At 37.6% G+C, this 16652-nt stretch overlaps 1 protein-coding gene across 1 annotated transcript in view; it reads right to left on the reverse strand.

Annotated features, from left to right (window-relative positions):
* Positions 1-16652, reverse strand: part of DOCK1 (dedicator of cytokinesis 1) — a 530863-nt gene that overhangs the window by 225291 nt on the left and 288920 nt on the right. Inside the window, exon 28 of the mRNA XM_060768624.2 lies at positions 4629-4730. Coding sequence (XP_060624607.2) covers positions 4629-4730 — 102 coding nt within the window. The remainder of the gene's footprint in view (positions 1-4628; positions 4731-16652) is intronic.

Below are 16652 nucleotides of genomic sequence, written 5' to 3' on the forward strand. Positions count from 1 at the left end.
TCCCTGGTCAAGTGGTTCCTGGTTTTAAAAAAAGGTTGGGAACCATGCTTTATATTGATCATATTTTGAGTATTAATGCATCTGGGCCAATATATCAGCTGTACTAAAAGAATTGGTTCATGCCTTCAAATACACAGCCATGTTAATCTCAACCAGCAGGCAAAGGATATGGAGCACCATTGAAACTAAGAGACAAAAGTTGGTAGCATACGCTTTCATAGACTTAAGCACTCAAAGCTAATACCTTATCCCTTTGCATATTAATTCATGTCTTGGAAGATATATTATGAGGTTTTTTTAAAAAAAATAATAGGTGACACATTGGCTACCATTTTAAGAAAAAGAGCTTGTTTTCAGTATAGTGATTTAATTTGTTTCCTTATGTATTTAAGCAGTGGTGGTTAGTTCTCCTCTTCCACCACAGGGCATTGCTATTCTAACATCTATTCCGTGTACCCTCCTATCCAAGACTCTCCTTTGCTTGGGATAGATTTCTGTCCACATATTTCTTGGAGAAGGGCATTACACAAACACTCACAGACAAATAGCCTCCCCCCTCCAATTCTTTTAAAAAGGCACAACAAGCAACGGCAGTTTCTAACTAGATATCTTTATACATTTCCTTTCTTTCTAGTTTAATTAAGGAAAGGGAAGGAAATGATTATTATAAAAAAATAACAGTGGCCATCTGCTATTGGGTCAACAAGTCCTCTTTCCCAATTACAATTCTTTTCTTCCTCTATTTTCCCTACTGTATCCCTAAACTTAGATTAGGAGGCCAAAAAATTATGAAACCCATTGTCAGCACAGAAGACTTAAAGGAGGCAAAGGGGAAGAATGTTCCCTTGTACTGGTGCCAACTACTAGCACAGTGTTAGATCTAGGTCTGTCTGTTTTAAACCAACTGGCAAGATATATTGACCTCTCAAGGCTGTTTACAGTAGTCAGCAACAGGGTTGCACACACAAAAATATGAAAGTAGCAACAGCATATAAGCCAGTAAAACCATCATATAAAAAGAGTAGCAGCAAATCAGGAGATTAATATAGTGGCAGCTTAAATACTGCAAGTGATAGGGTAAACATATGTCTCTGAGAAATGTACTACAAAGAAAACGCACTGTCCATGGTACTCCCCTGGTTTAAAGCTTTTACAGATCAATCTAAGAGCCTCAGATTTCAGTTGCAAGGCCCGGGAAATACATTTTAAGGCAGACAATCTCATCCCAAACAATTCAAGTATCAAAAGCTTAATACCGGAACCTTACATTGGGCTCAGTAATGAACAGCCTACCAGTGTAACTTGCTCAGAACAGGTGCAATAGGAGCAGAGAGTCTTAGCTTTTCTCCATTAGGCATTTAGATCCTGTTACACCTCTTTGATCTTTTGGATAATCACCTTTGATATTTTATATAAACACCTCCATTATACTGTGGCATTATTCAACCTGCCTGAGCTTGCTGGTACCTTTCACATTATACAGTTGAAGTGCTATGATAATACATTAACTGCAATGACAGCATCTTATGGAATACTGGATTTTGCAGTTAAGGGAGCTTCAATGCCTCATCAAAATTACAAATCCCAGATTCTATAGTAGCTGAAGTGGAATGTAAAGCTACAGTTGTGAAGTGTCCTTGCAGAAGAAGAGTTTGTGGAAAGCTAAGTCCTACAAACACTCCTCCTGGGGCAGTCTGCAGTAATTTGAACCTTCTGTCACCAAAAGCAACCTCATGTAGTATAGAAATAGCAGCCTCGTGTAGTATAGAAATACAGCCTCTATATAGCCAGCCTGGATATAAAATAACGGTAATCCAACCTGTTGAATGTTGGTGGGCGGAAAAGATGGGCTCAAAGCCAACCTTAAAAGCTCTGGCATAGACACTGAGAACTGGAAAGCCCTGACCCTTGAGCGCTCCAGCTGAAGGTCAGCTGTGACCAGCAGTGCTGTAGAATTTGAAGAGGCACAAATGTAGGGCGAAAGAAAGAAATGTGCCAAGAAGAAGGCGCGTCAAGCCAATCCCAACTGGGACCGTTTTCCACCTGGAAACCGATGCCCTGAATGTGGAAGGACATGCAGATCAAGAATAGAGCTCCAGAGTCACCTATGTACCCACCGCCAGTACACTGATCTTGGAAGACAATCCTATTCAGACAACAAGGGATCATCTAAGGTATGACAGTGTGGATGGGGCCTGAGATTTCAGGTACACAGCATGCTCCACAAGCACCCACATTCTTATATTTTGGGCTTTAAGTTGCACCTAAGCTTTAGGCAGCATATAACTATTGTGGTGCTTTCACTTATAATTTCATCACAGGTAGTTTTGGAGAGTTTCGTGGAAAAGGAAGATATGAGTGTTTTCATTAATCAATTATTATTTTTTTCTTTTTGTGGAAAGTCTATTTTCAATGTTATCTTGACGGCTTAACAGAACAAACCCAGCCTATTTTCAGGATTTATAGTTTAACACAGACAAAGATGATCTAAATTAATATTTTAAATTGCAGAACTTCACTTTGGGGCCTAACTAGGTTCTAAATTGTTTCCCTGGCTTTTGTGCATGTGTTTTATAGATAAATATTTATCCCTTTCCTCCACAGGCTGAGTTTGTGGGGCTCTTTTAATGGAATTAAGACTGCTATTGAAGAAACTGTGCAACAGGAAATATGGTGACAAAATAATATTAAAAGAATTTTCAATCTTCAATCTGAAAAAGAAATCCATCTCCAACAAACAGCAATCCTGTTTCTTAAAATTGCTAAACAAACAAACAAACATAACTACAGAAATAATACATAATTACATTTTATCAAAGCAAAAAAGGAACTAAATGGAGACAGTGTCAACAAAACGCACATTTATTTCTCTCTAACTGCCTTCAAGTGGATTCAAGAGATCAATTGAATGACATCACCAACAAGCTGAGAATTCGTGTTCCTGTCCTTTGCCTTTCTAATTTAGCTGCAAGATTCAATTTTATATAAAAAAAATGCTGTTCCTTGGAGCCCAAATCCCCGAAGTAAAAACAGCTATAATCTAACACAGTTGATCAGACTTTAGGTCATCTGCTAATTAATGGATCTTAGCCAACAAGTTTGCTTCCTATTTTGCAGCATGCATTTGCCATATGGCAATGATAGTTTCAGGTCATTAGAGAGGTATCTACTTAGCTATAAATTCCCATCTATTATGCTCTAATTAAGTTGTACTATACACTTCGAAAGAAAGATTAGAAAGAACCTTGAAGAGTTGGACTCTTTACGGCTGCTAATAATCAAACATGTATTTAAACCTACCATATTGCTTCAAATTGCAGCTATAGAATTGCAATCATAATTAACTCTGCACAGGAAATGATTTGGAAAATCAGGTACATATAGCAGCCCAGAAAGAAGAAGGCAGACTGTAGGTAACAGAATTTTAGTAACTAAAAGCAAATACCTTGAAAGTAACTTTCCAAACCCTTGCATTGGCTTAATCTTAAGTATAGGAGTCAAATATATTACTTGTTGACCCTCAAATTTAATAATCTAATGTCTGTTTGCAATTTTTTTCTGTGAAAGTTTTTTTTTTTACTGTGTTAGAAGCGACTCGAGAATCTGCAAGTCACTTCTGGTGTGAGAGAATTGGACGTCTGCAGAGATGTTGCCCAGGGGACGCCTCATGTCCCCTCATGGAAAGATGGAGCTGACAGACCGTCACCCCGTCTCGTGGATTCAAACCACAGACCTTCAGGTTAGCAGTTCAGCCGGCACAAAGGTTTAACCTTCGTGACCGTATCTCTCTCCATGAACCAACCCAGGCCCTTCAATCTTCGGGGGAGGCCCTCCTTTCGTCCCTGCCAATCTCACAAGCTTGTCTTGTGGGCACAAGGGAGAGAGCCTTCTCCTCTGTGGCTCCCCGACTCTGGAACTCATTACCTGGAGAGATCAGGAAAACCCCTACACTAGAAACGTTTAAAAAGAACCTTAAAACCTGGCTCTTCCACTGCGTTTTTGGTGAGTAGGTGCACAACATGACATTAGTGTCCCCCTCAATGCTTCTGTCACTGGAGTACATGCCCTCCAAATGGGAAGTTTAGTTTTACAACCCTGTGTGTCTTTATGAGTTCCCTGTAAATAACTTGCTCCTATTTTGATCTCATTATTTTTTAACATTTTATTTTGTACATGTGGCCCGCCCACTGTTACTGTGATTGTGTTTATTGTAATGTTATTTTGTTACTGTATTCATATTTTTTTCCTTATGTAATATGATGGTGTTGCTTGTTGTTTTATGTTTTGGTTTAATTTTGCTGTAATGTGTTGTTGAGGCTTCGCCCCATGTAAGCCGCTCCGGGTCCCCATTGGGGAGATGGTGGCGGGGTAAAAATAAAGTTGTTGTTGTTATTATTATTATTATTATTATTATTATCATCATTATTATTATTATTATTATTATTATTACCCATTGCACCACCGAGGCTCCTATGAAATTTGATCCATCATTTAGCAAAACGGCAATGAAACAATATTTGCTAGTAAAGACTCCCATATTTATGCTTTTCCACCATATAACTTTCTGTTATCATAAAGCTGGAAAAGAAAAAGCAAGGTAGCAAAAAGGTGTTTCGGGTTCAACTTACAACAACATCGGATCTCATTTTCCCAAAAGTCTTGATTAAATGAGCATAATGATAGTCTTCCATTTGTCTCAAAATCGCAGTCATGCTTGCAACGAAATTTCCCTGTGGGGGGAAAAAGACACAAAAGAATGGTTTCAATAATTAAACTCAAAACACAATACAGAGTTGTACTCTAGGTGTTTCTTTTAGACATTTCAGCAAAAAGTACAAAAAAGACAGTGTTTAAAAAGAAACTCATTATTAAAAATCCAAACCTATTATTAATATTAGCAGCCATAGTAAATAATCAACCCCTTACATTTTTTTCAGTGCAGATTTCAACAGATGCTTCAAATCTGCAGAACTGGTTCAAAGATATGGTTTTAAAGCACCACTTAATGTTTGTGCCTTTCCTTTCAATCAATGGGCCTGTCTCCATTTCAAAATTGGGTTACACTATATAGTTTATGAGCCAGAGTAGTGTAGTGGTTAAGAGAGTTGGGACTCTGGAAACCAGGGTACAAATCCTCATTCAGCCATGGAAACCCACTGAGCAACCTCCTTAGAATTGCCATAAGTCAGAAAGAACTTGAAGGCACACAATATAATTTATAGGTTGAAACTTCTTTAAAAGGGAGGTAAACTGATTGTAATGCGAGACTTCAAATTTTGTACAAGTGACTTTGGTGTACACAATTTCTCCACTAAATGCTTTTGTTGTTTCTTTACTATATCAAATATATTCCAATTGTGGTAAATGGCATATAAAATAACATGAACAATAGTCTCAAATCCTACCACAGATTGAGTACCCCCTTATCCAAAATACTTGAGACCAGAAGTGAAAGGACCAAGGCATTGACATCTCCGACCCATCCTCTGTTTGGATATCAGCCAGCATGCCAACGACTTAAATCAGTTTCCTAAAATCTACAGAGACACTCACAAGAATACCTCGGCAAGTGAGAGTCTAAAAGTGGCAGGCTAAAACACGGAACCTCAATCAGTAGCTGTGACCGGATGAGAAACTCCCTCCTGGGCACACAGAAGACTGGGTGACTTGGAAGATACTGAATAGACTGCACTCTAGTACCACGAGATGCAGAGCCAATCTTAAGAAATGGGGCTACAAAGTGGAGTCCACGACATGCGAATGTGGAGAAGAGCAAACCACAGATCACTTACTACAATGCAGTCTGAGTCCTGCCACATGCACAATTGAGAGGCACTTGAAGTGGCCAGCATCTGGTCAATGGAAATTTACCATAATGCCAAGTTTTTAACGTCGTTTGTGTTTTTATATACTATAACTGTATTCTCAATTTGCTTCTGACACAATAAAGAAAATAATAAATTAAATATTCCAAAACCACTGTAGCATGTTTTTAAAATGAACTCATTTTGCTCTTGACCTCATGACGAAAAGTAGAACGTTTTCAGTATTTTTCCTGTGATGTTATTACTAAAGTTCTGTTTACAAAAACTATGGCCTCAGTGACTAACTTATCTAGATTTAATTCTGTTTCTGGTTAATAGCTTTGATGATATGCATATGCTAGCCCAATTTTGTTTATTTAGCAATTTAAATTATGATGAAGAAGGACAACAACCAAGAGATTAATATGGGGCTTGAGGGAAAAGATTATGCTGACTTTATATATCAATGAAAGCTTAGACAGTATGGATTTAAACATGAGTTCTCGAGATGTATCAATACTAAAGAAAGACACTTAAATGGACTTATCTTGCATGTACATTTCTGACTTTTTTCCTCTTTAAACGGCTAATTATTTAAGATTAATGTGTGTAAATATAACTCTCTCCTTCATATCCCTGCACCTAATCCCCCCTTTGTAATTGTACAGTATTTCTCTATAGGAATTACTACGATTATGCTGATAAGCAAATAAAGGAGATAAATCATTGCAGAGAGAGGCGATTACATAAATAGCATCTGATTAATTAGCATAGTAAGAGTCAGTCGTGTTAAGAGGTTAGTCCCTTTAGCAAACTCCTATATTGCCATATTAAAAAGTATAATGTTCCTGAGCAAAAAAGAACAAAAAAAAATGCCGTCTTAGATGAAATGGGCAAAAATTTTAAATGGAAAAACAACATGTTACATCTCAAAATGATTTTTTTTTTTATTTCAGTTAAGAAAAGGGGACATATTCACATCAAAAAGGGTATCAAATTTAATTGCCCTGTATGCAAGGAAGCAATATGAAAGAATTCAGATTTAGTAATTCGTATATTCAAATGACAGTGTACCTCCAAATCCATTTCAAATAAACTGTATAATTCAGCTTTGTAACAGAATCATTTAGGGACAGAAGTCAACATTTTTTTAAATGGGTTGAGATATTGATCCTTCTCCTACCACAGAGAACTTATTAAGACTGAATTACTCTCACTTCTATTAAGATCTGGCTGAAGGCACAGTACATCACAGAATACAATTTAGGTAATCTTAAGGTTTCAACTATCTCTGTTGAGGGAAGAGTTATTTGGATCCTGTATCATTGAAGATGAGAGTTGCATTGTTAATTATAAGAGGAATTGCAAACACTGTGCATTAATAATATCTTGCTACTGTGAATCTATTGCTCCAGTCACTTATGTCTCTTTATTTTTCTGGGAGTTATATTAAACCCTTGTCAGTATGGAAATGTGTGAAGAGCTTAAACTTTACATTGCCTCTTTAAATGAACAGTGAATAATAGTATGGGGAATCCATGAGAACCATGTGTTGACCTTTGTTGCCGCTATATAAGTGCAGCTTCACAATTACCCCTAGTGTAAAATTGAAATTGATTTTTCAGAAAATTAGATTTTTCTTTGTTCTGCCTGGAGTGATATGCTTTATAAGGGATAGGGGAGGCAAAATAGTAGCATGGATCCAATTAAGAGTAAAACCAACAAAACTTTTTTCCCCAAAATAAATAAATAAATAAATGTTACATGCAATTGCTTAGGAGCAAATAGGCTAATTAAATACTGTCCAAACGTTGCAGTTCTACATTTGGTTCATAATGGTTTATGCAAGAATACTGATAGCTTCCGATATTACTCTGGGCCCTTCTAGACAGGCCCAAATCTTGAGAAAAACTGGGATTTTAAATCCTGTGAGGAACTAGGATTTTAAATCCTGAGACAAACTGGGATTTAAAATCCAGAGAGGAGATTCAGGCTCCAGAACAGCCCCAAACCCCAGGATTTTATGGGGGGGGGGGGGAGCTACATGCCCTCCTGGGTTAACCACATTTCTGAATATACTTTTGAAAAATTATTAGTATGCCAGTTGGTAAATAACTTAAAATTTTAAGAAACTGCAATACTTAGATCAGGGTCCCTTAGGTTGCAGAGTCTCTGACATAAGATTTGGAATTCAAAGAAAACACTAATTTCTAAAATAGTTTCTGATTATAAAAATAGCTGACCTGCAAGGTGCCAGCCATTGTGCTGACACCTACCTAAGATTTCCCTGGATTCGGAATACAAATGGTTGGTCCAGCTGTGAGAAATGCTTGAGATAGCAATACTTGTAGAGATGCTAAAGATGCACCACAGGGCCTTAAAGATGTTGTCCAAATACCTTTAAAGGATGGTACACTTTGTAACTCTTAAATCACATGATGCAAATTGCAATACCCTTTGCAGTGTTGCAATGGAATCTATGGTAAACTGCAGGATGGCATATTTCAGTAGTGTTTGGTGTAGATCAGTGGTTCTGAACCTGGGGTCTCCAGATGTTTTTGGTCTGCAACTCCCAGAAATCCTAACAGCTGGTAAACTGGCTGGGATTTCTGGGAGTTGTAGGCCAAAAACATCTGGGGACCCCAGGTTGAGAACCACTGGTGTAGATGGAGGAATATGGGACATAGGAATAGGATAGAAACACTTTAATGTTTTGACTACAAATTCAAAATACAAGCAAAGGCATGGTGCCTTTTTCCATTTGTTTTCTCTTCTCCCTCATACATATTACTTTGAATACATATTATGGTGGTGTAGTGGGTTAAATTGCTGAGCTGCTAAACTTGCTGACTGAAATATTGTGGGTTTGAATCTGACGAGCGGGATGAGCTTCTGCTGTTAGCCCCAGCTTCTGCCAACCTAGCAGTTTGAAAACATGCAAATGTGAGTGGATCAACAGGTACCGCTCTGGCGGGAAGGTAGCGTTGCTCCATGCAGTCTTGCCAGCCACATGACCTTGGAGGTATCTATGGACAATTCCGGCTCTTCGGCTCAGAAATGGAGATAAGGATCAACCACCAGAGTCAGACACGACTGGACTTAATGTTAGGGAAAAACTTTAACCCTACAGTAGATTTGTGTTAAAATTAATATATATACAAAATTTTAAAAGCTTTTATTCTACTTTGTTTCTGAATTAACAATGGTACCTTCAGATAACTACACTTAACGCTCTGAAGCTCGCCCTTCTATTGCTTTTACTTTGTTTCCCTTTCCAGAAAACTATGTCTCTTCTACTGTCAAGGCTATAAAAAATTACACTTCAAACAATTCAGAGATCTCAATGGAATTACAAGGTTAGTTAAGGACATAATATTTACCTTTTAAGCCTAGTGTATATTTTTGATATTTGACAGAGTTGAGAAGAAGAAGTCACTTTTACTTTGAAACCTGAATGTAAAATGGTCAACTTGCTATCCAGCTGTGAATTGTCCTCCTCAGATTGTCAGGGGTCATGCATTCAACTCAAACCGGTCACAGATGGACAGCACAATTACATTAAATGGAGACTACCTATAAAAATACAAGCCCCTTTGGGAAACCTTTAGGCTAGGCATGATTCTTCTTTAATTTAAAAGACCATCTAGAAAAATGCAGATAAATATTAGGAAGGTATTCTTTTAGCTATTGTAATGACAATGAGAAAGAGTACTTCAACACTGATGACAAAGCTATCTCAAAGATCAGTTAGAGTCAGAAACATGTGTGTCTTCAAGTTACCTGTCAAGACAACCCAATGAATTTCATAGTATTTTCTTAGGCAAGAAACAGTAAGAAATGATTGTGACAACTCCTTCCTGAAATATAGCCTACAGCATCTAGAATTCTTTGGTAAATTCCCATCTAAGTACTAATCAGCAATGACCCCACTTAGCTTCCAGGATCAGACAGGATGTCATGCCTTCAGGGTGTTTTGGCCCCGTGTTCATAAAACAACAAACAACAACAGTAACAAAAGGCTTATAATCAGAACAGGAAAAGGGAACAATGATGGGGTAAAAAAAGAAAAGGAAAATGTTCTTAGGCATCAATATTTAGCGTTGTACACTTATTACAATCATCAAGTATGGAAAAAGCATGTGCCACAAGTTTCATATGGTTTGGCAACCATGCCAGTCTAGCAGGGTTCAAATGTAGTCAAAAGTTTCTCATGCTATACTATGGGACCTCCTATTGAGTCTTTTCTGTGTTGTGAGATAGGTCAAGTAATAGAAGTCAGTGGATATTCCAGTTCAGTGATCATATTTCATTACTAGGCATCATGTAGACTAAGGGCCCTTCTAAACATGCTGTAAAACCTGCACATAACTAGGTTAAAAAGGGGGGGGGGGGTAGCGGTTAACTTATGTTTAATCTAAGTGTGGGAGGGATCAGGTTAAGAGATAAAAAACACATATTTAAAGGGTGTGCTTAAAACTCAATTCAACATGATAAAAGAGCACCTTTGCTATGATATTATTGAGTATTTTATTTAATGTTATTGTTTTATATGTATTCTCATTTATTGTAATTTGTTTGGGCTTGACCTCATGTTCACCTCCCTGAGTCCCTCTGGGGTGATGGTGGTGGGGTATAAGTTAAGTTATTATTATTATTATTATTATTATTATTTGCATGACTGTATAACCCTGTAGTCATGCAAAACACATGCTTTCCTTCCCTCCCCCTGCATAGATTACTCCGGCACACATGCATTTTTTAAAAGCCCGATCGGCTGATCGGGCTGTCAAACAGACAAACTGGTGGTTCAAGGGAAGAGAAATGGAGAACAATTAGAACTCTCTGAAACACTTTATTTTACACTTTATAACCTTAAACAGAAGTTGAATTAAAAATTAGGGGAAGAGAGAGTTTTCCCTCTGTTATGTGCTGCTCACATGCAAATCTGCTTATGCTTATATTAAGATATTCACATGTGCACATACAAGGTCCAATCCATAACGGAGTTATTTTTTTTTAAAAAAAACTTCTGCCGGGTGTCCCCCATCCACCATTTAGCTTGATCTGCTACAAAGGAAGGCTGTGAGGATGACAGGGGACCATTTCCCAGGACTGACAGGTCTGTGTGTGGATCTGCTGTCAGGTTCTGGGACTGTCTTTGATTTAAAACACAGATTTTGGCGGTGTTTGGAAGCATCCTGAGACAAGTCACGCTGGCTTCCAGCTCAGTTTTCTAAACAGAACAAGCAACACATAAACAGCCCAGGCAGAATTTAGGCATAACAAGCTGTAACCTGCATTATCTCCCACTTTATGTTATATTTACTGCCCTACGGTATCACCAAGCAAGCAAACTTGGCAAATGACACTGCCGGGCTATTTAATGCCAAGGAGCTGAAAGCTGGCTATTCAAGAATTCTGCATTCCATTTTCAGTCACTGTGTTTTCAATTTGTCACCCTTCCCGTTTGCTTCACCATCGACAGATAGATAGCAAAGGATGTTTATAGAGTATGAAGATCTGGAAAAGCTTTGAAAGCCGCATAATACCTTTTCTCCTCTTGACAGCTGAAAAAGTGTGTTCTACGCCTTTTATCTTTTGCTTTTAAATGTAGATGTTTTAAATGGTTTTAATTCTATAGACAATTTAATGCCCTTTTTAACATACTTTTTATCCACATTTATCTTCTTGTGTTGAATTTATATTTCCTTTTATCTTGCATGCTATCTTGAGTGCCAGCTTAGGGGAAAAGGTATGCTGTAAATCCAAGTACCATATATCCTCATGTCTAGGTTGATCTCATGTACAAATCGAGGGCAAGTTTATGGGGCAATATTATTAGTTTTGATATTACTGTGGATATGTTGAGGGTCATTCCATGGAGAGAGGAAAGCAACAATGCTGCCTCTGGGGACCAGCCAGCCTTGGTTGCCACCGCCTTTTTCCTGCCCAAGTATTCAAGAAGTCCAGAAGTGGCACCAACACAGAGATTAGATGGGATCAGTGGTTATTTCAGGTTATCCCAGGATGGACTAAACTCTTGTCTTTCTCAAACATACTCACAAAAGGGGATGGTTCCCTCTTTTTGATAAAGGTATAGTACTCACGCTGTCCCATGCAGGCATGTACCCTGAATTTCTCAGGGTGGTCTGCGAGAAGGCCTTACTGGTACATTATTTAAACTGTTATGCTTATTCTTATCATGATCTGATCACCATGCTCAATATATCCCATATGCATGGGCTATTGGGATAACCATACAAAAGGTTTGCTAGGGTAGATCCTCAGCCCCCCCTCCCTTGGAATCAAACTCAGCCCACCCACCCCCAAACCAAACTCGGCACCCCCCCCCCCCCCCAAATCAAAATCCTGGCTACGGGCCTGGTCCCATGTATAGATCAACCCAGATTTTTTTGAAAGATTTTTCTAGACTTATACATGAGCTGGCAGACTAGTACAATGCTATTCAATACAATTATGCGTCTCTGGAGCAAAACATTTTTACCATATTACATTCCTGTGCTGCCAGGGGGATACTGAGAGTTGTAGTAAAAAAAACAAAAAGCCTTTCCACATCCTGCTCTAGGTATCTTGATAAATATAACTCATGGTTAAAAAATACGGATCCACAAGTACAAAAATATACAGTGGCATGACAAAAAAAAACAAAAACAAAAAAACACCCCAATGCATCTTTTATTGTATTTTTTGAAGAAACAACTTGGAAACATAAAATTGAATGGCTTATACATAAAACACTATTACAGATTTGTAAAGGTATTTTATTTTTATAAGCAGCAAACTCCTGACAGTGAAAGCATCTTGTTGCTTTGATGGATAGTTGGTTTATATATGCATAGAAAGAAGCAATGCCACCAATATTCCAATATTTCTAATACGCTTAGCTTTGGATAACATTTACAGCTTCTTTCAGAACTGTATGCCTTTTTAATCACTTGTATTTCTTTTTTCTTTTTTTCTGACTATTTGTTAAGATGCATGGTTTACAATAAATTACAAATTTAATTCGTAATTACGAAGTCCTGTTTTACCTCAGTATATAAAATTGCTTGCATAGGAAACTCAGCATCTGTAACTGTACACTACTACACCAGGCAATTTATGAATGCAGAATTGTGTAGCCAATATAATAAAAACAAAATATGAACAAAAGAAGAAAGCAATAAGCTATGTTGATGTGAAAATGCATTTCATGGATGGGATCCATTAATTTGAAGCTGCCTCTCTCCTAGGCTAAACAGCACTTTTGGTAATAGGTGTGGGGAATATCTAAATGATACACAGATTGTTCCAAATCATTTTCTTCACAGTCATAGACAAGAGTAGTTTTATTACTGTCATGTTCCTAACAGACGCTAAAACAAAACATTCTGCAGTGTCCATTTTTGCACTGGCTTACAATTCATCACTTTGGAACAGAAATGAAAAGACAGAGAATGAAAACTAACCTAGATTCACTCTAAAGTACTTATCATTTAAACAAAAAGACTATGCCGAAAGTAGGAACTGAGCTGCCATGTAAACAGAATACAGAGCATAAAAAAGAGTAATGCATATACATATGCCTATGCACACATAAAACCGATGGAAGCATTGTGCATGAACCCAGCATTTCAGTTGAAATGAGCACTTTATTTAGGTATATATCTCTAACATACCAGGTATCTCTAGTGTGCAGGAGATGCTCTTACAGTAAGTCGCAACAGGATCAATTGTGTGTGTGTTAAAGAAAACCTTATGCTGTTAATTATTATGTGCAGCTGCTAATGCAGGTCAACTAGTAAGTTTGGACGACACCTAGTGGGATATAACAGTATGGTTTTTAGAATACAATTCAGCTTTTGCTCTGAGGAGCTTTTGCTCAGGCATTTTGCTCAACCATTTCTACTGCTCTCTCATTTGGATGAAGATGAAGAAGCCCTCTTCTGTATTGCTTACAAAGACTGTGTAAATTTGTTGCACTGTTTGTAACATTGCAAGATTATGTTTTAACTTTGCTAAAAAGAGTAAAGTTTTTCTGTTCTTTTTCCTCTTGCCTGGGTGCAATGTTATTGTGTCTTCTGCACTGGACTTGACTGAGATATGCTTAGAGCAACAGATGCCACACCTCCATTCAGATATAAACAGTATGTACTATACCTGTATACTAATGCTATATACACAGCAATGGCAGCTCTTGGTTAAATATGAAGTTGGACATGTGGAATAACACAAAGATAATTCTTTGAGGCAGAGATTACATTTGAATCAGGCTCACAAAATGAGCCAAAAACAAATATTATTTGCAACCGAGATTAAAATATTTAGACCAAGGACCTCATCATACCAATGAGCCGTGAATTCCGTTTTGCCAGCAATCACTGCCAAAACTGAAGGCATGTATGGCACCTCGTGATGACTCACACGCCCTCCCTCCTTCCCCCAAGTAAATATCAATTGTGTATGCCTTGACCATCCCTTATTTAGAATTCCAACATCCAAAATACTCCAAAATCTGAAATTGTCCACATGGATAGCTGAGATAAAGATACCTTTGCTTTCTGATCGTCCAGTGTACACAAACTATGTTTCATGCACGAAATTAGAAAAAAAATGTATAAAATTGCCTATATATGAAACAAAAAGGAATTTTGTGTTTAGACATAGGTTCTATTTCCAAAATATCTTATTATGTACATATACACAAGTGGTATTTCAAAATCCAAAATGATCCAAAATCCAAAACATTTCTGGTCCCAAGTATTTTGGGTTAGGGATGGTCAATCTATAAATCGATATTGGTGCTAATTATCAATACTACTTATATGAGTCAAATAAAATAGCACATCAATAGTATGTACTACTTCATAACACTATTTATCAGTGCAGTATAATTATATCTGAGCTGGACAACCCCACGATACGTAATGATGCAAACTGCTTCTAGCATGACTTCTAGTCTTTCTTTAATCAGTACCCTGATGATTTTTGTCAACAGAAGTAAAATCTGATTCTGCCTCTCCTTTTGTTAGCTCTCTTTTTCTTCACAATCCTAACAACACAAACATAAAAGAAAACCCAAAAATATTGATCTGAGTAAACAACATTAGCACTTCTACATTCTAAGTGTAAAATAGCCATTTCTCATATAGCCGTAGGCAAATTCTTATGTTCGCTACCTCAAGCTTCCCTCTAGAAATCATTAGTATCACTGCTTCAGTACATAACGATATGGGTAAAAAAATTACTGAACCTATCATATGTGCTTTGAAGGCAAAGAGCACCATATAAATCAGTGCTGACATTCAATCCTAAAGGAATCCTACAAAAAAAAAAGTCAGAAGATGATTCGGAGTTGCCTGTACACCAAAGAGTTTGAAATATACAACATTTATAAAGATACTCTAAAATCACCCAAATGGGACAAAGTACATAAATGACTTCAGTGGAAGTATAAGCCAAAACAATAAAAATGTTCTCTTCTGCATTGCTATGCATTAATTCTAGTACTGGATTTCAAAATGCTTGCTAAAGCATCACAGTTGCGTGGTCGACACATCATCTGGGACTTCAAGTATAATAACTAGACAAGATTTTGTGAACCAAAGAGCTTTGCCGGGAATGTTCTTAAATTCCTTCACACGTGCTTCCACAGAGACATCTGTGAGCAGCCGACTCAGTATGAAAACAGCAAGTAAAATATGGCCATAATTTGTTTGGCGGCTTTATTTGTTTGCCTTCTCCCATAAATTGATTGCACGTATTGCTGAATACACGAGAGAGACGGAGAGACAAAGAGAGCACGTATTGTAATCTAGGGATATATTGTAAACTGGTCTCAAATTTGTTAGTGACAACTATGAGACTTAGAGCTGGTCTCCGCTTCAGCGTCCTGAGGTCTAACCGGGGGAGAGGGAAAACCCATAAGCATCTGCATGATTTGCATATGCTCATATGTTCCATCAATATGGCTATGTGTATTTTTTGAAAAATTAATATAAAACCTGAACATCCAATAAAGAGTCTGCTGGGGAGGTTGTAAATGGGATATTTGGGGGGGGGGGGGTTGGGGGGTCATGAGTTTTAAATGCAATTCTAATATTATTTATCATATTTTAACTGCATATTAATCTAAGTCCACACAGTACTATTTAATTGTTTTTTTTAAATGTTTGTATTCACCTTATTTTAAATTGTAGCCAAAGTGTGTGGTTGTTAGCTACCTTGAGTCCCAACGGGGAGAAAGGCATGGCATAAATAAAGTTAAAAAAAACCTACAAATTATTATTATTATTATTATTATTATTATTTACAGTATTTATATTCCGTCCTTCTCATCCCACAGGGGACTCAGGGCGGATTACAATCCACATATACATGGCAAACATTCAATGCCATAGACATACAACATATATAGACAGACACAGAGGAAATTTAACATTCTGGCTTTCCGGCTTCATGAGGTTATGCTGTATTCTGGCCATAGGGGGAGCTGTCACTTTACTGTCCACTTGTGACACCGAGTCCTTGATGGAGTACTTCCTCATTCTTACGCACGCTGCTGGAACGTTTTATTGTGTTGTAAATTAGTTAAATTAGCCTACCCACATAAAGCGGTACCTAAATTACCTACTTGACAGATGCAACTGTCTTTCGGGCTGCATAGGTCAACAGCAAGCTAGACTATTAATGGTTGGAAGTTCACTCCAACCTGGACTGGCTTCGAGCTCATGCCTTGTCAGTCAGTAGTGATTTAATGCAGCTGGCTATTAACTAGCTGTGTCACAGCCCGGTCCAAATGAAGAGTCATTGTATCTCCTGCATTACTATCACTCCATACTCCTTCTT

This window comes from Anolis sagrei, chromosome 3 (assembly GCF_037176765.1).
Source record: "Anolis sagrei isolate rAnoSag1 chromosome 3, rAnoSag1.mat, whole genome shotgun sequence".
Classification (NCBI taxonomy): domain Eukaryota; kingdom Metazoa; phylum Chordata; class Lepidosauria; order Squamata; family Dactyloidae; genus Anolis; species Anolis sagrei.